Source organism: Beta vulgaris, chromosome 5 (assembly GCF_026745355.1).
Source record: "Beta vulgaris subsp. vulgaris cultivar EL10 chromosome 5, EL10.2, whole genome shotgun sequence".
NCBI classification, from domain to species: Eukaryota; Viridiplantae; Streptophyta; class Magnoliopsida; order Caryophyllales; family Amaranthaceae; genus Beta; species Beta vulgaris.
The window spans coordinates 40,671,689-40,694,167 of NC_079206.1; the positions used below are offsets into that span (position 1 = coordinate 40,671,689).

Here is a 22,479-nt window from a genome sequence, read left to right on the forward strand (position 1 = left end):
CTTCCTCCATTAGTAGGTCCACTTTCACTTGTTGCCATGTTCTAAAACATCACATATTGCATGTGCAGTATGTTAAGCGAGGCATGACTATCATCGTAAAAATAATATAAAAATATTCCCTTCCCCGATCCTAACACTCACACTCATTTTTAAACACTTATTAACTACACCATTTAGTATTCATTATATTATATAAACCCTATAACTTATGGTGATGACTCTCGTTTTACTAGATTACTTTATCATTTATTTACTAATTTAAGTAAAACCTTTGAGATTTCACTTGAGGCATCGAGAACCGTTGCTCTAATACGCACTTACTGTAACGCCCCGACCTCTAATCATCGTTGTTAAGTTAATTAATCGATTATTAGCAGTGGAACCTAGATAGTCGGTGCGTTACCGCCGTACTTTCCATAAGGAAAATACAAGGCGATCTAAAATCATAAACTTAAACATTTCATAAAATGAAGCATAATATAGATCCAACATTAGTCTTGATTAATAGAAACTTAGTTACTAATCAGAGTTTTGACATAAACTTAAATTAAAACCATGAGAGTCTATATCATCTAGAGATTAATTAAATCCTCACTGCTACGCCATCCCGTTATCACCATCGGTACCTAAAACATAAAACAAAATGTCGTGAGCCGAGGCTCAGTAACATACTACTCTAACACCGTAAATTCATTTCACGTCATTTTAGTTAAAAACAGGAAGGAGAGAATAAGTAAAATATTTCACAAACATATCATATCAGGTTACATTATCTTCTTTATCATGTTCATCATCATATATATTTTACTTTGGTAACTTGGCTAGTACAACGGAAGGGACGTCTCCCCAGTACATAGTAACATCATAAACGGAAGGCAACCACCCGAGGACAAAAGCCTTCACTAAACGGAAGGTGGCGTTATTTGCCCAAAATGCGCGGTGCCACCCGAGCACGAAAGCCCTCACTAAACGGAAGGTGGTTAACCGTCCGGAAGGTACGTGCACGATCCGGGATAACAGAATACTGCCAAGAACCGTCTTTCACTTGGATTTATCATGTTTCATTGGTTTTAAGCATAAGATCATCATCGTGAATAATTATATTCTTTCATCATAACATCATCATCATCATTTCATAGCATCATATCATCATAACCATCATAAAACATTTCATTTCCCGCAATCCATATATAAAACATAATATTAATCATGATCATAAAACATATTTCGAAGGGGAATGCGGGTTTTAGCAGTAGACGTTACTTGAATTCCTGCTTAATAACCTTGATAGCCAGGGGAGGCTTGTAATATCCTTTATCTTCCTTAATCTATTCAAGAATAGTTTTATTAATGAACGTTTCGTTATTTAGCTTTTAAGCCTAAATATTAGTTAACGCTTATTAAGGTCATAGCGGTCATTATAACGTCGTAAAGGTCTCCTTAAAGGTCATTATTTCTTAATCGTTAATAACTTTATAATTAAGGTGACTCTTTAACAGCTAATTAATGAAATAACTCATTTAGCTATATTTTTTAGAAATTATCGAAACATTAGAGTTATATTACTACATATTATATAACCTTTCGAAAACATTTCATTATTCTAGTTCATAGTTAGTAACTAATTAGTCGTCCATTAATAAATTGAGTTTAAAGTTATAATAGATCCATTAACATTATTTTAATATTATTTAGTCATTTAAAACTAACAAGTCAAGTAACTAATTATTATAAGTGAACTTAAGGATTAGTGAAGTACTCATAACTTAAACTTAATTATAAACAACAAGCTTAATGAATTATTTTTAATTAGTTTTAATTAACTCAAGCAACTTAATCATTAGGAATCATAGCCCAAACATAGTTTTAGTAAATAAGCTAGGTGGTTTAATGAAACTAACTAAATCAGTCCATTAAAGCTCAATATATTAAAGCAACAAGATTAACTTAAGTGACTTAGCTAAGTAAATCAGATTGTAAGCCCATTATTATGATTAACTAAATTAATAAATTAACATAACTTAATAAAATACTAAATCAGCTTTAGTTTAACTCAATTAGCCCATCTAATATTAAGTAGCTTAGCTAATACTATAAAAAAGTCTGATTTGAGCCCAATTTATGTACATGCAACACTTGAATTGAGTTGGTTTAACTAATATAAATCTTTCCATAAATATAACTTAGTAAGTCCAAGGAACAAGTTCAAACTACATCTAAGCCCATCAACAAGGATTTAGTTTTAAGTTACTTAGTTTAGGTTCTAATTGAACCATTCTTGGCCCAAAACTAATATAACTAACAAAAGGAATTTAGACTTGGGCTTGATTTTAAGAAATCATAAATTAAAAGGAGAAGAGCATCACCTCTACTACTAGGAGCAGGGAGACCACGAGTGGGGCGAGGGAGCTGCGAGCTCTAGCGAGTAGCGTCTCCGGCGAACGGTGACAGTGCGACGGCAAGGTGGTGGCGGGCGATGCTGTGCGCATGTTGTTGGCGCGACGAGAGAGAGCGCAAGGAGGAGAGAGAGAACGAAGCTGCTGGGGCGGATCTCCGGCGAGTTGCGCGGGTGGTCGAACGATGGCGAGGTGGGGACGCAACTGATTCGTGGCGCGAGACCGGCGGCGACCGGTGGTCGGTTGTGGGGGGCGAAACAGAGGAGAGAGAGAGAAGAAATTTGGGGGGTTTTTTTTTTATTGGGTTTCTTTTAGTTACAATTTTTCCAGCGATTATTGACTAAATTTCTGATTAGAGAGAGAAGAGATGATGAAGGTTGTTGTTGATGGTTTCTTGGTGTTGTATCCATGACTATTTATAGGGAAGTTTGGAGTTAAAAATTAGTGGTTGGGAGGAAGATGGTGAAGTAAATAATCTGAATTTGTTAACTTGAAGAAGCAATGGTGATGGGTTGGTGACAGATCTTGACTGAAGAAGAAGAAGAAAGTGAAGGCATGGGTGCCACATGGCCATGAAATGGTGAGGAAGAAGGCAAATTAATGGGGGATTTGACCATGGCTTCCTCTTTTTCTTTTTCCATTCTTATTTCCCAACAAAAAATTAGAAAATTTTCCACACTAACACCTTTAGACGTGGCTTAGTAACATTTTTGGTGAAATGTTGACATTTTGTACTTTAAGTGAATTTCAACTACATTAGCCTTCTTGTTTAACTCATGAAATCGTAAATTATAAATTATCGTCATAATTTAAGTTGGTAAATTTTTATGTTAAAAATTCTATAATCATTTTATTATACGTTGCTTAATTAGTGGAACGAATAAAGTAAAATATGTTCTAACTACATTATTATGTTAATTATATGCTTAAGATTTTTAGGATATTACATCTACACATGTTTATAATCTCAATCAAAAATATTAACATTGTGTAGTTATTAAGACTTGAATACATGACTTTTGAAATGAAATGTGGGAATTTAACCACTAATCCATTACAACTTCAATGCTTAATATTGCAAAGTAAAGCATAATAAATCTTATAATTATATTGTATATAATTGTAAAAACACTTAGACAAACTTTTTGATCTTTAAACCTTTTATTAAGTAATAACATTTTCTTATCCAAATTCCATTGAAATTGTTATTTTCGTCTCCAATTCCTCAATTTTTTTTGTAAAACAACTTGTCATGCCATAATGCCATTTTTCAATTTCACACTAGACAAAATATTACGAAACGCTAATAGAATCAATTATGAAATTTATGAAGACTTCTCAATTTCTGCATACCTTCTCCCCTCCAAAGAAAAAACCCCCAAATCCTATCTCAAAAAACCCTTTGGGAAGGCCGCAGCCTAGCCTCACGGCTGGTGTAATGCGTGTCTCCCCTCCCTCCGCGTGTTTTTCTTTTGTTTGTTTCTTTGTGTTTTCGCCTGATCTATTTCCTCATCCCATGTCATAATGCCATTTTCCAATTTCACACTAGACAAAATATTACGAAACACTAATAGAATCAATTATGAAATTTATGAAGACTTCTCAAATTCTGCATACCTTCTCCCCTCCAAAGAAAAAAACCCCAAATCCTATCTCAAAAAACCCTTTGGGGAGGCCGCAGCCTAGCCTCACGGCTGGTGTAATGCGTATCTCCCCTCCCTCCGCGTGTTTTTCTTTTGTTCGTTTCTTTGTGTTTTCGCCCGATCTATTTCCTCATCCCCATAGTTTCTTTGCCCTCATCTTTTTTTTGCTCTGGTTAGATTATGATTGTGGTTTTTTCCCTCCCATCTATTCTGATTAGCGAAGGTGAGGCAAAGTGTTTGATTATGGTGGCCTTGAAGTAATGATCTTCCTTTTCAATAAAGGTTTTGTCTTCTCGTCTGGTAGAAGTTTGTTCTTTCTTTTGTTTTTGCTCTATTTCATGGTTGTTTCAGGGGAAGGTGTGATTTGGAAGATGAAAGATCTGATCTACAGCAAGGGTGTTGATGTTCAAAAAGTTACAACATGTTCAGTGAAGATTCAGTTAAAGATGCGTAGACATCGATTCAAATGGGCTCAAATAGATTTTCAGTTATCTTCTTTGGATGATGTATTACTTGTTGTTTTCATATCTACTTCTATATCTCATTTATCAATCAATGTAGATGCCGGATGGCTTATCAATGAATGATAATTTTCTTCCTATAAAAAAAAAAGGAAATTTATGAATAAACTGACTTGGGGCATCGTTCGGGCCAAAATACTAGTTTTCACCTAAAATATGTGTTCTTTTATTTTTAATAGTATGTTCATTTACTATGTGTTCTTTTTCAAAAGAAATAAATATGCTATTATTATTAATTTTATTATTATTATTAAAAGTTGTGATAGTAATAAAATATTAGTTTAGTAAAACTAGTAATGAAATACAAAGTAATAATAGTATTAGTAATAATATGTATTATAAAAGATAAGTTCAAATCAGATTAGACCAGAACAGATCAGAAAAGATAAGTTCAGATCAGATTAGATAAAATAAGTTAACATCATATCATTACAAATAGGGAAAATTCCTCAGGTACCCCTGAGGTTTGGTTTAATTCTCAAATTACTCCTCACATTTAGGAAATTCCTCAGTTACGCATGAGGTTTGTGTTTGGGTCTAAAATACCCTTACTATGGACGGAACCTTATTGCCGTTAGATTTGTCCCTCTCTCCCCCCAATTTTATCTTTATCCTCCCACCATCATTCATTGATGAACCTCCAAGCTTTCTCTCTCCTCCCAACATCCTCCATTTGTGACATTCTAAACCTCATAATTTTCATTCTCTCCTCCCACCATCCTCCATTATTATATTTCTTGAATTTTCGAGTAGTTCATTAAATTAACAAAATAATATCAGATTTAGTTTGTTAAATTTATTCAAAAACTTGCCCACAATTTTTGGATTTTTTAAGCTTAATTAATCTCCTTAATCTACAAACAATTGTTGCACAAAAATCAGTTGATAGCCACGATGTCAGAAAGAATTCAGTAAATCCATGCAACTAAAAGATGGTGCAGATAGGCACCAAAGGGCGGGGAGAACTGCATTGGCTGTCTGGCAAGCTGGGCAGCGAGGATGGGGCAGCTGACGACGGGTGACGCGAGCTGGGCAGCAGCTCAGGCAATCAGGGCGAGAGAGAAAGAACAAGGAGGAAGCAAACGGGGAGAGAGAGAAAGAAGAAGACTTCAAGCAGGGCTCTAACTGCAGCGGGATACTGACGGTGCTCCGGGGGTGCTGTTGTTCTGGCGGTGCACCGACGAGGGTGCGTAGGTGGTGTGATAGTTTTCTGGTGGCGTTTGTGGCACAAAGTCAGAGAAGAAGAGGAGATGAGTGGTGAAGAAGATGAGAGGAGAGATGAAGAAGATGAGGATGGATAGGAGAGAGGGAAAAAATAACAGTGTTAACTTGCCATCATGAGTAAGGGTATTTTAGACCCAAACACAAATCTCGGGAGTATCTAGAAATTCGCCAAATGTGATGGTTAATTTGGGAATTATGTCAAACCTCAGGGATACTTGAGCAATTTTCCCTTACAAATAAGGTAATCTAAACATAGCTTAATACTCACTTCACTTTGAGGGTGAAACAAAGCAGAAGTACAAAACAAAAGTATGAGAGAAAGAGAAACTAAAAAGTCAAGTTAAAATATTTAGAAGTCAATAATGGGAAAATAGGAGAAAGTAGATAAGACATTAAACAACAATAAATTAAGGCAATAATATGTATATAAAAAACAGACCGAAAAGAATGCGTTGATTAAAAAAAAAAAAGGAGTCGAATGTAAGCTCCCGAATCAGAGGTAAGACGACAAAGAATGGCGCAAATGATAATGTACACACACTTACTACTAATGCCATCCTATTCCTCTCGCGCCACCACCTGCGTCGCTCCTCGACTCATCGTTTCTCAAAACTATCGATGCGGCTTGCTTCGCCTCCCATATCATCTGTCTGCCCAATATATTCGTCATCCCCTCTTCAGAAGCGCGCCTCCGTCGAATACTTCTTTCGCCACCACGAAAAGCATAGGATCATCTTTCGAAGATATTGCCAATGATACATCGCCCACTCGTCTTGCTCAGAGAGATCAGCCCAATCAAGTTAGTTTTACTACTCTCTTATTTTCTTGGTTTTTTTTTTTGTCAAACTAGCTAAGACTGTCAAAGTTTTGGGGCTGGTATTTAAAGCCCCGAGATCAAATTCTGTTTACATAATTTACCCTTATCACTCTCTACACCAAATATCTTTTGTTAGTTCTTTTTTTTGTTTAATTTTAACTACCTTACATAATCAATTTTTTTTTTTTTCAAATAACCACATTATATACATTTGTTTTAAATAACTATTCTTATCCTAAATTGCCACCATTTGACAGATTCCAATCGTCGATTTTTACACGGAATATTCAATTTTTTTCTCATGAAATCCGTTATTGGTGGTAATCTAAACATAAGAAATTCAGGTGGATATAAATTAGAATCGTTTGATGCAAATTTTGGTGGGTGTGAAAGCTATCTGATTACTAGAGTTCCAGTCTATAAACTATCATTTACATCTGAGTGCTCGCTGTTTATTTTTTGACGTTCGTTGTTTCTTTTAGTTGCCATGTACAATAAGTTGTTGGAGAATCTTTCGCTTCAAATAAATCTTAAATTCGTAATACTGATAAAATATGGGGTTCTCCGTTCTTGTAGAACATGAAATTGAAGTTCAAATTTTCTCCGATTTATGTCCCCTTCTTCCTGTGATGTAGTGGTGGATCAAGGAATCAGGCCACGTGTGACTTGGGTTCGGACTAATTTTAATATAAATTTCAAATTTAATTTTTCTATTTGGAATTGCAATTTTTTAAAGAAAAGAAAAAAATAAACTTTCAACCATTGTACTTAGCTAGGCTTTCATTTTTTATTACATCATTATAAAAAAAATGTGATACTTAATTTCTTGTAGTAATGAAAGACTATCAATTTTTGAACAAACTGCAGAGTTATATAAACTACAAATCTGAGTATCAACTATTAAGACTTTTTTTCATTGAATTAACTTATCAATTAAGTGTTATACACTTATAACAAAATATGAAACTTTATCGACTAGCTAGCACAAACATGATGTAGACAAAGATAATGTCTTCATGGTATTTACCTCTTTATTGAGTAGCATGGAGGGAAAAAAAGGGTCACTAACTTTGTTTCCTCCCTCTTTCTTGGAATTGTTTGACTGGTGTGTTTTTTCTTCCCCTTTTTTGTCAAGTTCTAATTGTGTGTCATCCTATTATGAACCTATGATTATAGTATCATACAACGTCTGCAGTTCTTTGTGCCTTTCCGTCTATTTTTATCTCTTGCTTGAAGCTGACAAATTTCTCTTTAGCTACTTTGGCTGGTGATTGCCCTTTTGCATTTGTACACACTGTTTAGTTTTCAACATTTGTCTTCTCTCTACTTTGTGGAGTATCAAATTCTTTTTTGGGTTCCAAGCACGGTCAACCTGGCTTCCTGCTCGTGTTATTTGTTGTGGATATGGCTGTAGTATCTGCATTACTTGTTCTTATGTTCTCCTCCTTTGCCTTTTACACGCCTTTTACATAGTCTGATAGAATTTGTGACAGGCGCATGCGGAAGGTTAATGGACCAATTTTGTAATTTATGAATTTTCATTGATTGGAATAATTTGTTACAAACTTTGGGGGAGATACATATGATCTGTGATATGCAAGGTTCCATAAGAGAACTCTCGCTTATGAAAGGAAGTACATAATATGACTCCACACCCCTACGCACAATGCTAACACATATTGATAGGAGTGGTATATCTTAATCTAGAATATTCTACACTCATCTTTGCTAGATTATTCTAGATTCTTCATTCCTAGATTTTTCTATAATATGTCTTAATTACAATAGATGTTTGTTTAGATAACTCTAAAATTCATCTTGATTTTTACACTAAATTTTTCTAGATTACTATTTCTAACATAGTCATCCCGGTCAAAAGAATGAACTAGCCGGGTCCTTGGCGGGTTATACTAGTAAAATCTCATGGGCCTCTACTAGCTACAAAAAATTGTCATGTGCTACTTTTTGAATTCTCCAGATTTCTTTCAACTTACCAAATGAATCATCAATACCCTTTTCTTCCAAACTTGTCATGATGTTACTATGGTTCATGATTCTTGTTTAGGATGTTTAGTAGTAAGATTATGTTTGATGTAGGAAGTAGAAGAGAGTATTCAAATTTTGAAGAAAGCTGCAAAAACAAGGAAGGTTGACAAAGACAAAATTCTATCAGCTCTTTCTGTTATTGAAAAGGCAAAACTGGACCCTTCGAATTTTCTTGAAACGCTCGGAGGAAATAGATCACCCGGGAGGACCTGGATGCTTATATTTACTGCTGAGGTTTGTAGTCCTCTCTGTTTTCTATTGACTGCTTGGACTTCTCAACGCAACTCCCCCTTTTATCTCATTATGTGCTAATTATGTCCTACTTACAGATTTTTTAACATTCATCTGTAGAAAAACTTGAAGGGCGGACGATATTTTCCTATAACTGCAGTCCAGAGATTTGATGCAGAGGTATGTGACAAACTTTGTCCCCCAAAATAAAAGTTAAGGGGAAATAATGAATTTTTCTTTTTCTTTCTTTCATTAATTCTCTCTTTTCTTTTATTTTCTTTTCTTTTTAATAAAAATAGTTGTTTTTACTGTTTGATCAAGCTACGAGTAGTTTTTACAATGTGGAGAGGGTTCGATAATCAGAAAACAGTATGGGACTCCTCTTTTTTTTGTTTTTTTGTTATTTTCTTCAAAATGATGAGATTGGAAGTAAGAGTTTAGTAGCTTGACCTCCCCAATTGTTTTTGCCTTAAGTAATGGAAGCACACTATAATTGTATTCACTGTATTCGAAATTTATCACTCTGACTTGAATGGACAGGGAAAGAGGATTGAAAATGGTGTGTATCTTGGACAGCTAGGGAGTTTGAGTTTTGAAGGCAGATTTTTATGGAAGAAGAGAATACTGGCATTTGTTTTTGAGTGCATTCGTATAAAAATCGGATCTTTCAATCCTTTACAGGTAAGCCTAGGAACTCAAGACAATAGCGAGCCAGACACAAAAAATCCTTTCTTCATATGGTTTTATGTTGATGAAGAGATAGCCGTAGCCCGTGGAAGAAGTGGAGGAACAGCATTTTGGTGCCGTTGTCGCCGAGTTACTAGTCCTTAGATCTCCCTGAAGCTTCGCACCAAAGCTTTTGAAATTCCATGATTTTGTTAATGATACTCTTCAACTTAAATTATTCCATGCTAGAAAGAGCTCATCGTACAGCTAGTATGCAATTGTATAGTTTATATCATGTAACTTGGCTTGGTGCACAAGGGTATATTTTTAATGTGTAAAGTTGAATAGTAATCGGAGAATAAGATTGCCTTGCTTAGTTGGAGGTCTTCCCCCTCCATCCTTGTGGGCAGGGGCGGATCCAGGATTTCGAATTTGGTGGGGCACCAAATTACAAAAGAAAAATCATAATATCATATTTTAAAACAATGCAATACTTTAATTTTCACAACCTTAATAAATAATATTAAGTATTCAATACTATCTCCATTTTTAGTATATTTAACACATTGACTTTCACATTCATCAACAGATGCAACTTTTATTTCAATTTGTTACTAAACTTTATAAGAAGCTGATATAAATTTATTCAATGTAAATAGAAATCAAAACAAAATTTTAAATAGTAAAATTTATTTTTAAGTATTTGTAATTAAATCTTGGTCATAATTAATATATTTGAGTAATATCGAATGTCAAATTGTTGCATTTATTTGTAAATGAAAGAAAAAGTAATCGTTATATCACAAACAAAAAAAATGGTTAAAATTAGAGTTAGAATTCAGGGAGATGGATACTATTTAAAATATGAAATGAAGATCGAAAATGGAAAAGAAAAAAAATGCTAAAATAAAGAAGAGAAAGAGTAAGAACTAAGAAGTAAAAAAGGAAAAAAAAAAAAAAAAAAAGCAAATAAGAAAGAAAAGAAAGAAGACAATGCAAGTTACAGGGAGTCAAACCTGGGGGGGCGGCAACAGCCTTTACTATACTACATGTTACTAAGAGAACCACTGGACCAAGTTGCATTATATGTTATTTTATGCGCGCGATTTACTTTTAATGTATTGTAAAAATCTGCTTGAGCTTTAAAAGTAAAAAGAATCCGATTTTTTTTTTGGTGGGGCACGTGCCACCCAGGACCCTTAATAGGTCCGCCCCTGCTTGTGGGTGGGGATTGATTCTTGCCCCATGTATAGTGAAATCTTCAATTTCGTGTACTTATAAGGGAATATTATCTTAAAAAAAAAAGGTTTTTTCACTAAATACACCTGACAAAATAATTTATTCACCAAATACCCCAACTTTTTTCAAAATTCACCAGATACTCCTAACTTTTAAAAATATTCACCAGATACCCCGAATTTGTAAAAAAATGACAAATAATGACTAACGGCGGTTAACTCCGTTAGTCATTAGTGTTAATTAACCCTAATTAACCCTAAAAAACTTTAATTAACCTAAAAACCTAACTAACCCTAACCCCCTTCTCTCTCCCCTAAACCACCACCCCAAACCCTAGCCCCACCGGCTACCAGCTCCCCCCTCCCCCTCCCTCAGTCGCAGCCGCCGCCCCTCCCCCTCCCTCGCTCGCAGCCGCCCCGTTAGTCGAATTGTTGATTGGTGAGATTGGGTGGTCGCTGGGTTTGGTTGTGTTGGGTTCGCTGGAGCTTCGACTCCTACTCCATCTTCAACACTGGCATTCGGAGCTCCGACTCCTACTCCATCTTCATCTGTTCATCACAAACAACAACATCTTGTTAATTTGTTTTCATTTTTCTAGGTTTTCTCTTGAACCCGTCATCACCATCACCATCATTTTTCTGGGGTTTTTTTTTTATTGATTAATTTCAGATCTAGGTTTTCATTATTTTTTGGGTTGATTAATTTCAATCTGGTTTTCATTATTTTCTGGGTTTTTACTTTTGGTTTTGTAAATCTGTTTATATTGTGGTTGATTTAGTGGTGTTGTGTTGGTTTTCTGGTGGTTGATTTGATAGTGGTAGTGAAGGTGGTGGGTGATGGTGGGGTGGTCTTTGGGCGGAGATTGGCTGGGTTTTTGTGGGTTAAATTTGGGCGAATTTGGTGGCTGCGGGGGAGGGTAAAGGATGGGGTTGGTGACGGTGGCTGCGGAGGAAGGTAGGGGTGGGTTGGTGTCGGTGGTTGCAGAGGAGGGGGCTGGTGGGGTTGTGTCGGTGGCTGCGGGGAGGGGGCTGGGTGGGGTGGTGGTACTGGGGTTGGTTTGGTGGGGTGGTGGGGTGGTGGGGTTGTGGGTGGTGGGGTGGTGGGGTGGTGGTTAGTGGGATGGTGGGGTGGTGGGTTAGTGGGCCGGGGTTGTTAGGGGGGTGGGGGGCTGGTGGGTTAAGGGAGAGAGAGGGTTAGGATTAGGGTAAATTAGGTTGACTTAGGTTAATTAGGTATACTTAGGGTTAATTAGGTTGACTTAGGGCTAATTAGGTTGACTTAGGGCAAAGTTGTAAATAAACACTAGCGGAGACTAACGTCCGTCAATTTTGGGGTATCTGGTGAATATTTTTAGAAGTTAGGGGTATCTGGTGAATTTTAAAAAAAGTTGGGGTATTTGGTGAATAAACTTTTTTGTCAGGGTATTTGGTGAAAAACCCGTAAAAAAAAGGAAATAGAAGTTGAGTAACGTCCCTACTTGATTTAGCAACTTCTAATATTGTTACATTCTCCGTTGATACTACTGTCGTAATGCAAATATATAACGAGAGTATGTGTTAATTCTCTTTCTTATTTCAGAAATTTTTAATGGAAAAATTGACGAGAACAGTTTTAACTATGGGTCTTCCGCCATTTTTAGCCCCAACTAAGGATTATTTTTTAACAGTCCCAACTATGCACCATTTTTGCCAAAATTGTTCCTACCAGGTTGTGACCCACCCACCCCAACACCACCTGACCGAGCCCATCCTGGAGCGGCCTTTGTAATTGTTTTGTCTTTCTCATGCTCCTTTTCAGCAGCTTCCAGTTTCTCCTTCAGGGTTGCCTCATGCTGAGTTGCCAAATTGAACGCCTCACCTGACAACAACTCTTCAGAGAGACGATTTTGAAAAGACTCTGAACATGCGATTCATGGGTTGTTGACTGTAAAGAAAAGTCCACAACAACCTTATTGGCCTGCTCTAAAGCATATTTGGCCTTTTCCTTTACATTATCCGACTGTATCTAGCTTGAACATGCGAATTGTGGCCTTTTCACTAAGATTATTTCTTATCATTTTGTTTATCTAACTGTTATTATTATGAGAGAAAAATGGAGAGAGAATGAGGGTGGGGTGGTGTTATGTCCTAATTTTTGCCTAAGCTGGAAAATGCAGGTGGGTTGATTGCCATTGTCATCTGGAACGCAGCTAGGAAACATCAGGTAGCAGCTACAGCAAGCACTTATGAAACTCAGAAGATAATTCAGCAAAAAAAGCATTGGATACTAATCAAGACCAAGTCAAAGAACGTAGTTATGCCTAAGAAATAGGGTGAAAGCAGCAGTTGAGCAGAAGGAGGAGATATCCCTCGATTTTCGGAGGTCATGGCACCATATTAGGAGTTAGTTGCACAACAGTCGAATATAAAGCAACGTTCAAATAATGTACGAGTATATATATGGAAGTAGGGTTATCTCAGGAGGGGCAGTTCTTGACATCATTTACATTCAAACACTTTCCTTTACTTTTACAATATTCATACTTAGTACAAGCTGTAAGCTGCATGCTATAAGTTGTAATTCTCATACATAGTGGATTGGTGGACTCAATTCCACCCGCGGTTTTTACCCTTCTTCTTGGGGTTTTCCGCGTCACCATTTCTTGGTGCCTTGTGTCTTTTCTGCATTTGTTCACTTTCGTAGCTAGCATCCATTATTGTTTATAGTTGCATCTTCATTAGCTGTAGATCCTCAGCTAAAATCTGCCTGCTCAGAATTTGGCATAAACAGTTTGGCGCCCACCGTGGGGCTCTACAGCTAAAACTCTCATAAAAATCTCAAAAAGAAAATACCTTCATTCCCCTCTAGAAAAAGATGGCTGATGATACCGCCGAAATGATGAAGGCTGCTTTGCTGAAGGCTCAGGAAGACCTTCGCCGCAATCAATCTGAAAGTCAGCAGACTATTGATAGTCTCAGGAAGGAGCCGGAGTCTGTCAAGAGCAGCAAGACGCCCAAGTCCCGTGGCCATGGTATGACTCCCCGTAATCTCAATCTCGAGGATTCTGGCGCCAGCGAAGGCACAGACGAAGAAGCCAGGTCTGACGAAGAAGAAGAGGAAGCAGATCCTGCCGCTAAGAAAATGGCGCTCCAGGAATCTCAGAACAGAAAGATACTTCGCATGCTAGCAAAGTTACCTGGAGCACGAACTCCTATGGCTGAAGAATCTCCCAATGGCTATGCGCAGTCCCCCTTCGTGGATGAAATTGCAAGGGCTAGGATTCATAAGATGATCAATGTGACCCAGCCTCACAAGCTGTACGATGGAGCTGCGGATCCCTATGATCATGTGGCGCAATACAAGCAAAAGATGTGGACTCTATCCATTCCTGAGCACCTCCTGGAAGCTACCATGTGCAAATCTTTTGGAGCCACCTTATCCGGACCAGCCTTGCAGTGGCTGATCAGCCTAAAACCAGGTAGCATCCAAAACTTCGTTGCTTTGATTAACAAATTCTACATGCAATTTGCCAGCAGCAGGATTCTGGAGAAGCACAAAGGCAACCTGTATCGCATTATTCAGAAGCCAAGTGAAGCTGTGAGGCAGTACCTGGACCGGTTCAATAAGGAAATGATCTCAGTCAAGAACTTAGATATTCCCACCGCTATCGAAGCGTTCAGGAGGGGCCTAACATATAAATCTAAATTATATTATGAATTAACCAGGTACCCCTGTAGCACGTTGGAGGAAGTTAGCGCCAGAGCTATGGTTGAAATCCGCGTCGAAGAAGACGAGGTGTCCAGGTATGGGAGCGAGCCTAGCTATGATCAAAAGGCCCAGAATCAGAAGAAAAGTGACTGGCACCACCATCCATATCAAAAGCGCGAAACCAATAATGTAGCCAGCAAGGCCACAGGCAAATCTGCTAACAATGACTACCCATCTATTGCTTCGTACTGCTTTAATGTGGATGCAGGAGGCATAGTAAATGCGCTTGAAAAGCTGGGGACAACAGCTAGATGGCCGCGCAAGAGCGACAGACCGGACATCGAGAAAGACACCACTAAATGGTGCAGCTACCATGGTGACCATGGCCATCGGACAGAAGACTGCAACGCCCTCAAAAAAGAAGTACCCTGGCTGCTTAAAAAAGGCTATCTCGAGCATCTGATGGGTAAGAAGGGACAGCGAGAGGACAAAGCTGGTCCCAGCCAGCAACAACCTCATCCACCACCTGAACCTCTACACGATAAGGTAATTAATTCTATCTCTGGTGGCTCATAAATATGTGGACTAACATACTCTACAGCTAAAAGATTCGCCCGAGAAGGCTCCAAAGCTGCGCCAAAGCCATATAGAAGCGCAGAAGAGAAAAAGCTCAAAAGCATGACCATTAGTTTCGACGAGGAGGATGGAGATGAAGAAGCTGACAATCATGATGTCCTCGTCGTGTCACTCACGGTTAGCAATTGCCTCATGAAGCGAGTCTTAATAGACAACGATAGCTCAGCTAATATTATTTTCAAAAGTGCCCTCGAGAGCATAGGGCTGCAGGAAGCTGACATCCTGAGGAAAGAAACTGTCTTGTTCGGATTCTATGGTGAGCCAGCTACAACGCTCGGAGAGATCGTGCTGCCTACCTATGCAAAAGGAGTCAACTTGCAAACTAGATTCAATGTGGTAGATTGTCCCGCTGCGTATAATATCATCATGGGGACACCATGGATCCATAAAATGCGAGCCGTGCCTTCAACTTATCATCAGACTATCAAGTTCCCTACCAAATGGGGAGTGCAAGAAATCAGGGGCGATTGCAAGCTGGCAAGAGAGTGTTATAGCATATCTCTCAAAGCAAAGAAAGAATCTATCTAGCAATTACAGCAAGGTCCAGCGCCAGCCAAGCCAACAGAGCAAGATGTAGATGAAGTAGCGCTGGACCCAGCAAAGCCGGAGCAGACCGTGCAAATTAGGGCATCCCTGCCAGCTGAAGAAAAGCAGATCATTGAGTTCCTGAAGAAGAATATAAGCTGTTTCGCATGAAGCCATGAAGATATGGTAGGCATTGAGCCTGACATCATTACCCATAAGCTGAACGTTGACCCCAATTCAAAACCCGTTAAGCAGAAAAAAAGGAAGTTCGCTCCGGAAAGAAATTTGATAGTTAATGAGGAAGTAGAGAAGCTGCTGAAAGCTGGGAAGATCCGAGAAGTCAAGTACCCAGATTGCCTGGCTAATGCGGGGGTCGTAGGCAAGAAAAATGGCAAGTGGCGAGTGTGTATTGATTTTACTGATCTCAACAAGGCGTGCCCTAAAGATCCTTTTCCACTGCCGCATATTGATGCATTGGTAGACGCTACAGCTGGACATGAAAGACTAACATTTCTAAATGCATATTCTGGCTATAATCAGATACTCATGGATTCTCCAGATCAAGAAAAAACGACCTTCATGACTGAAAGAGGTATTTATTGCTATAAGTTTATGCCCTTCGGGCTGAAGAATGCAGGTGCTACCTACTAGCGGCTAGTTAACAAAATGTTCGAGAAGCAGCTGGGAGATACGATGGAAGTCTATATAGACGGCATGCTGGTCAAACCAAAGAAAGCTGAAGACCATGCGGCTCATTTGCAAGAAACCTTCGAAGTTCTGAAAAAGTATGGGATGAAGCTCAACCCTAGTAAGTATTCCTTTGGGGTCCCTGCTGGAAAATTTCTGGGGTATATAGTCACCCAGCGAGGCATAGAAACTAATCCTAGCCAGGTGCAAGCATTGATCAACATCCAATCACCCCAGAATCTGAAAGAAGTCCAGAAGCTGACTGGGAGAGTAGTTGCGCTGAATAGGTTCATATCCAGGTCCTCTGATAAGTGCCACCTATTCTACAACGTGATGAAAAAGAATAAAGGATTCAACTGGACAGCCGAGCATGAAACCGCGCTGCAGGATCTAAAGGCTTATCTAGCTCAACCTCTCTTGCTCTCGAAGCCAGCTGTAGGAGAGACACTCCAGCTATATCTAGCTGTCAGCAGCAAAGCGGTAAGTGCAGTGCTATCTAGAGAAGCAGAAAGTCAACAACTACCAGTCTATTACGTAAGTAAATCCTTGCTGGACGCTGAAACCAGGTACACATCACTTGAAAAACTAGTACTAGCTTTGTACATGTCATCACGTAAGTTAAGGCATTACTTTGAATCTTATCCTATTCATGTCATGACTAATTATCCTATCAAAGTTGTATTAAGAAAACCATAATGCTCAGGGAGAATGGCCAAGTGGGCTATATCCCTAAGTGCGCATGACATTAAGTATCTGCCTAGGACAGCTATAAAATCCCAAGCTCTTGCTGACTTTGTGGCAGACTCTAGTCCTGACCTAGCAGCTGCAGCTGAAGAGGAAGTGTGCCACATTAATAAAGTAGGTAAGTCCGGATCCTGGCAGCTGTATGTCCATGGATCCTCGAATTTCAGAGGAGCTGGCCTAGGTGTAGTACTAAAGTCGCCACAAGGGGACATGATAGTACGCGCTATCTGTTGTGATTTTAAAGCCACTAACAATGAGGCTGAGTATGAAGCCTTAATTGCGGGCATGATATTAGCATGTGACCTAAAAGCTAACAGTTTATATGTGTTTAGTGATTCGCTGTTGATAGTAAGCCATGTAAAAGGAGAATACGCAGCCAAAGATTCAAAAATGGCCTCGTACCTGGATTTTATAAAAGAAAAAGCTAAGCTATTTGAAGAATTCTGCATAAAGCAAATTCCAAGGGACCAGAACACAAAGGCTGACGCCCTAGCTAACTTGGGATCAGCACTCAGAAAATGCGACTTCAAGTCAATACCAATAGCTCATCTAGCTGAACCAGCCATCAGTAAAAGGTAAACGTGGTGTAACCAGATAGCAACTACGAAGAAAGCACCAGTTGGACCCAGCCAATAATCGAGTACTTGGAAAGGGGCATCCTGCCAGAAGATAAGCTGGAAGCTAGGAAGTTGCGAATGAAAGCTACCAGGTATCATGTCCTTTCAGGTACCCTATTCAAAAGAGCCTGCGCTAGTTATGACCTGTTGCAAAGATGCTTGGACAAAGATCACTGGGAGCCCATACTCAAGGAATTCCATGAAGGCGAGTGCGGATCCCATGCAGTAGGAAGAAGTTTGTCAAACAAGATTCTAGCATATGGATATTATTGGCCAACCATGCGCCAAGATGCAAAAAGGTACGTGCACAAATGCGAGAGCTGCCAAAAGCATGCAGGTATGTCCCACCAGCCAGTTGAGGTATTGCATCCCACCTTGACACCCTGCCCTTTCATGAGGTGGGGCATGGACATTGTGGGAAAAGTACCTATCGTTCCAGGGCAAAAAGTCTTCATGCTAGCACTTACGGACTACTTCTCCAAGTGGATCGAAGTTGGGGCATTCCAGCAGGTAAGGGACAAAGAAGTGATATCCTTTTTGCACACTAACATTATTTGCAGGTTCGGAGTACCTAGCGAGATAAATTGTGATAACGGGTCACAATTCATAAGTGATAAAACAAGGCAGTTTTGTCATGAATGGAACATCAACCTGGTGACCTCAACACCTAGGTACTCACAAGCTAATGGGCAAGCTGAGTCCAGCAATAAGGTAATTATCAACGGTATCAAGAGACGTCTAAAAGCTAAAAATGGAAAATGGGCAGAGGAGCTGCCTAAAGTGCTCTGGGCAAACTAAACAACACCAAGAGGTGCCACAAGAAGGACTCCCTTCTCACTTGTGTATGGATGCGAGGCAGTGTTACCTGCAGAAGTAGCCATCCCTACAGCTAGGTATGGCTTGCTGACTCCATAAGCTAATGATGAAGAACTCAGCTATGACCTTGACACCATTGAGGAACTAAGAGATAATGCACTAATAAGGATGGCTGCGCAACAACAAGTGGTAGCCCGCAGCTTTAACCAGAACGTCAAAGCCAAAGTATTCAAGGTAGGAGACTGGGTTCTCAGGAAGGTATTTCAAAATACTCAGGAGCTGAATGTAGGTAACCTAGGGATAAGCTGGGAAGGTCCTTACCTGATTGATCAAGTAGTTGGAAAAGGTGCTTATCACCTAGCCACTAAGGATGGAAAGGCAGTACCTAGAAGCTGGAACGCTTCTCATCTCAAGCTATATCATTTCTAACCTAGGGCATAAGCAAGGTTACCATCCGGCCATAGACGCCAGATTCCCAAATAACGCAACCATTGTTTTGAACAAGGCATTGGTCCACCAGGTTGAAGCATATGCTTCCGACCTGATCTCGAAATTAATCATAAGTTTGTTTAATTTCTGGATTTGGTTAATATTGAGGATTATTAAGATCTTTAAGGGCTTAATTTGCTCTAATCCAGGTGGTAATAAGCAAGAACAAGCACGGTTTTCCCTAAAACTCTTCTTAAGCATCTTAATTAGGCTAATCTTTTGCTAATCCTTTTAAGCAAGATTAATTAGAACTAATGATACCTTAATCATCATTAAGTATTGTTAATCAAGTTTAGTAGGTGATTAACTAGCCTAATTAGGTGAATTAGTTAAGCTAATCATGTTTAAGCCTAAGCTGATTTTAATCTTCATTAATCCGATTTTGTAAAGACTTAAGGGGAGCTTATTTTCTGAAAATCTAAGGCCACCTCAAGCTTAAAGTGACCTCATGGATGTCTAGTACAGCCATGTGAAGTTCACATGGGCAAAGAAGCACCAACAAATGAGAGGAGAGAACTTCATGGCAAGGTATACCAAGCTGCAGCATTCACACGTCCAACAGCCCCTCTTTTCTTCTGTTTTGGGCAAGGCTTTTTCCTTCTCCAATTGGCTTGAAATTGTGAACATATTTTGTTTAAGATATGTATTTTAATATCCAATAGGTAGTTTTTCTGTTTTCCAACGTCCTATAGGGTAACTTAGCTAATCATTAGAAGTGTGATGAAACAGTTTTTGTTTTTCTTTTTTTATTGTCTTAGTTGGCATAGCAAATGGCGTATAAATAGGCTTATTTTTGGACATGTTGTAGACATATATGTTAACTTTGTAATACTTTTGGAATTAGACCATTCCAGTTGAAATTGAAACTTTTATGACAAATACACTAAGCTGTGTGCATAGTGTATCTTTGGGTCAGTTTTGACCATTTATCAAACCTTTGCTATTTTGATCATCTAAACGTTGATTTGGTGATTGAAACTCAAAGTAGACTCAAAGTATAAGCTCATTATTATAGTTTGGTCTTGATTGGTGGTACTTTGGCTTGTGGAAAGTGGTGGTTGTTCGAGTTAATCGAACCGGTTTGATACATTGTTCTTATCTTTGTTCTTTCTTAATTTGAATGCTCTTGTTATCTTAATCAATATGCATCATTTGGTATCAGAGATTAAGGTTGATTAAGAGCATTCAAATCATCCCATAAACATCCTAAAAACACTCCTTAAACCAAACACAATCCCCCCTAAAACCGAATCTTTTCTAAGCCCAAACACACTTCTTTTCTTTCTTTCTAGCCTTAATTCATTGTGGTTGTTTTAATCATGAGTGGAGATGAAGAAAATCAGTTTAGGAGAGGTATGAACATGAATGAAGCAAGGTTGGTTGGGGTAGAAAATCAAATAGCTACCTTATCAGAACAAATGGCTAACATGATGACAGTTCTGAGAGATGTGGGGTTAAGAGGACAAATGAGGAGAGAAAATGTGGAGGATGAAGGTGTGGCTTATGATAGTAGTGAGAAAGTTGTCTTTGAGACTTCTAGGACTAGGAGAAGGCCACGAAAAGTTGATGATTTTAGAGACATTAAGTTAGAAGTTCCTGAGTTTGATGGAAACCTTAATCCAGATGTCTATTTGGAGTGGGTTTCAAGCTGTGATAGAATTTTTGAACTTAAGGTGTATGATGATGCTAAAGCATTCAAGGTTGCTGTAGCTAAGCTAAAGGGGTATGCATCCCTTTGGTGGGAGAATGTTGTATTAGCTAGAACAAGGAAGCATAAGCCTAAAATCAAGAGTTGGATAAAACTCAAGAAGAAGATGAAAGAGAAGTTTTTACCTTCCACTTATACTCTTGATTTATATAACCAACTTTCTGATTTAACTCAAGATCATAAAGGAGTTGAACATTACATTCATGAATTTGAGAAATTGATGATGAAATTAGATGTTCAAGAAAGAGAGGAGCAGACTATGTCAAGTTTCTTAGGAGGATTAGATAAAGACATTCGAAGGAAGGTGGAATTACAACCCTATTCTACCTTAGATGAACTCTTCAAGCTTGCCCTAAAAGTGGAGAAACATCAAAAGGAGAGAAAGAAGAAGATGGTGTGGAGAGATAACAAGGAGGAAGGCTCATCTTATACTCCACAAGATGAACCAGCAAAGGCCGAAAACCAAGGCCAAAAGAAGCTCACAAAAAAGGAGGATGTCAAGTGCTACAAATGCCAAGGCTATGGCCATTATGCAACAAAGTGTCCTAACAAGAGAGTCATGACTCTTGTAGACATTCAAGCCATAGAAGAAGAAGCATCCAAGCAACAAGAAGAAGAGGAGCAGGTGGAGAAGTGGTGATTGAACCAATCCAAGAAGGTCCATTACTCATAACAAGAAGATTACTCCATGAAGAGGGGTGCTCCAAAGGCCTCACGAAAAGGGAGCAGATTTTCAAGACAAGTTGTGAAGTGGAAAGCAAGAAATGTTCACTTGTGATAGATAGTGGGAGTTGCGCCAATCTAGTGTCCTTAAACATGGTTAAGGAAATGAAGCTTCCATTGATCCAGCATCCAAAACCCTACCTTCTTCAATGGGTTAATCATGAAACTTCAATTGAAATTTCTAACCAAGCACTAATTTGTTTTTCTTTTGGCAGCTATTATGAAGATAAAGTGCTTTGTGATGTGTTACCCATGGAGGCTGTGAAATCTTATTAGGAAGGCCTTGGATGTATGATAGGCGAGTGCAACATGATGGTTATGAAAACACATTACCTAGAAACAAACCTTCATCCATTACACTTGAACCTTCATTTTGAAACCAAAATCCACTGAAAATAGTGAGCTACATGAAAACAATTGAGTGCAAACCCTATACCATTAAAAGAAAAGACTGAAAAAAATAAAAAACCAAGAAAGAATCCAAGAAGGGGAGTGAACTAACAATCAATTTCATGTTTCAGGTGAAAAAGAGAAGATTCGAGGACGAATCTTACTTCAAGAAGGGGAGAATGAAGCATAGCATACGACCTGATCTTGAAATTAATCATAAGTTTGTTTAATTTCTGGGTTTGGTTAATATTGAGGATTATTAAGATCTTTAAGGGCTTAATTTGCTCTAATCCAGGTGGAAATAAGTAAGAACAAGCACGGTTTTCCCTAAAACTCTTCTTAAGCATCTTAATTAAGCTAATCTTTTGCTAATCTCCTTTTAAGCAAGATTCATTAGTACTAATGATATCTTAATCATCATTAAGTATTGTTAATCAAGTTTAATAGGTGACTAACTAGCCTAATTAGGTGAATTAGTTAAGCTAATCATGTTTAAGGCTAAGCTGATTTTAATCTTCATTAATCCGATTTTGTAAAGACTTAAGGGGAGCTTATTTTCTGAAAATCTAAGGCCACCTCAAGCTTAGAGCGACCTCATGGATGTCTAGTACAGCCATGTGAAGTTCACATGGGCAAAGAAGCACCAACAAATGAGAGGAGAGAACTTCATGGCA

The 22,479-nt window shown here is 38.5% G+C and overlaps 2 protein-coding genes across 3 annotated transcripts; both read left to right on the forward strand.

Moving 5' to 3' along the window:
- The first annotated feature begins 6,228 nt into the window (after positions 1-6,228).
- On the forward strand, positions 6,229-10,079 carry LOC104893692 (uncharacterized). Of its 2 annotated transcripts, none has more exons than XM_010679825.4 (4): positions 6,229-6,583; positions 8,699-8,881; positions 8,999-9,058; positions 9,560-10,079. In XM_010679825.4, the coding sequence occupies exons 1-4, from the start codon at positions 6,299-6,301 to the stop codon at positions 9,707-9,709; spliced, it is 678 nt and encodes a 225-aa protein (XP_010678127.1). In that variant the 5' UTR covers positions 6,229-6,298; the 3' UTR covers positions 9,710-10,079. The 2 variants fall into 2 exon arrangements, with proteins under 2 accessions (XP_010678127.1, XP_010678126.1); XM_010679824.4 differs by having other exon boundaries at positions 6,230-6,583; positions 9,419-10,079.
- Positions 10,080-13,636: 3,557 nt separating this feature from the next.
- On the forward strand, positions 13,637-15,046 carry LOC104893736 (uncharacterized). Its single transcript, XM_010679869.1, has one exon. It carries the CDS (start codon positions 13,637-13,639, stop codon positions 15,044-15,046), a length of 1,410 nt encoding a protein of 469 aa, XP_010678171.1.
- Positions 15,047-22,479: the final 7,433 nt, after the last annotated feature.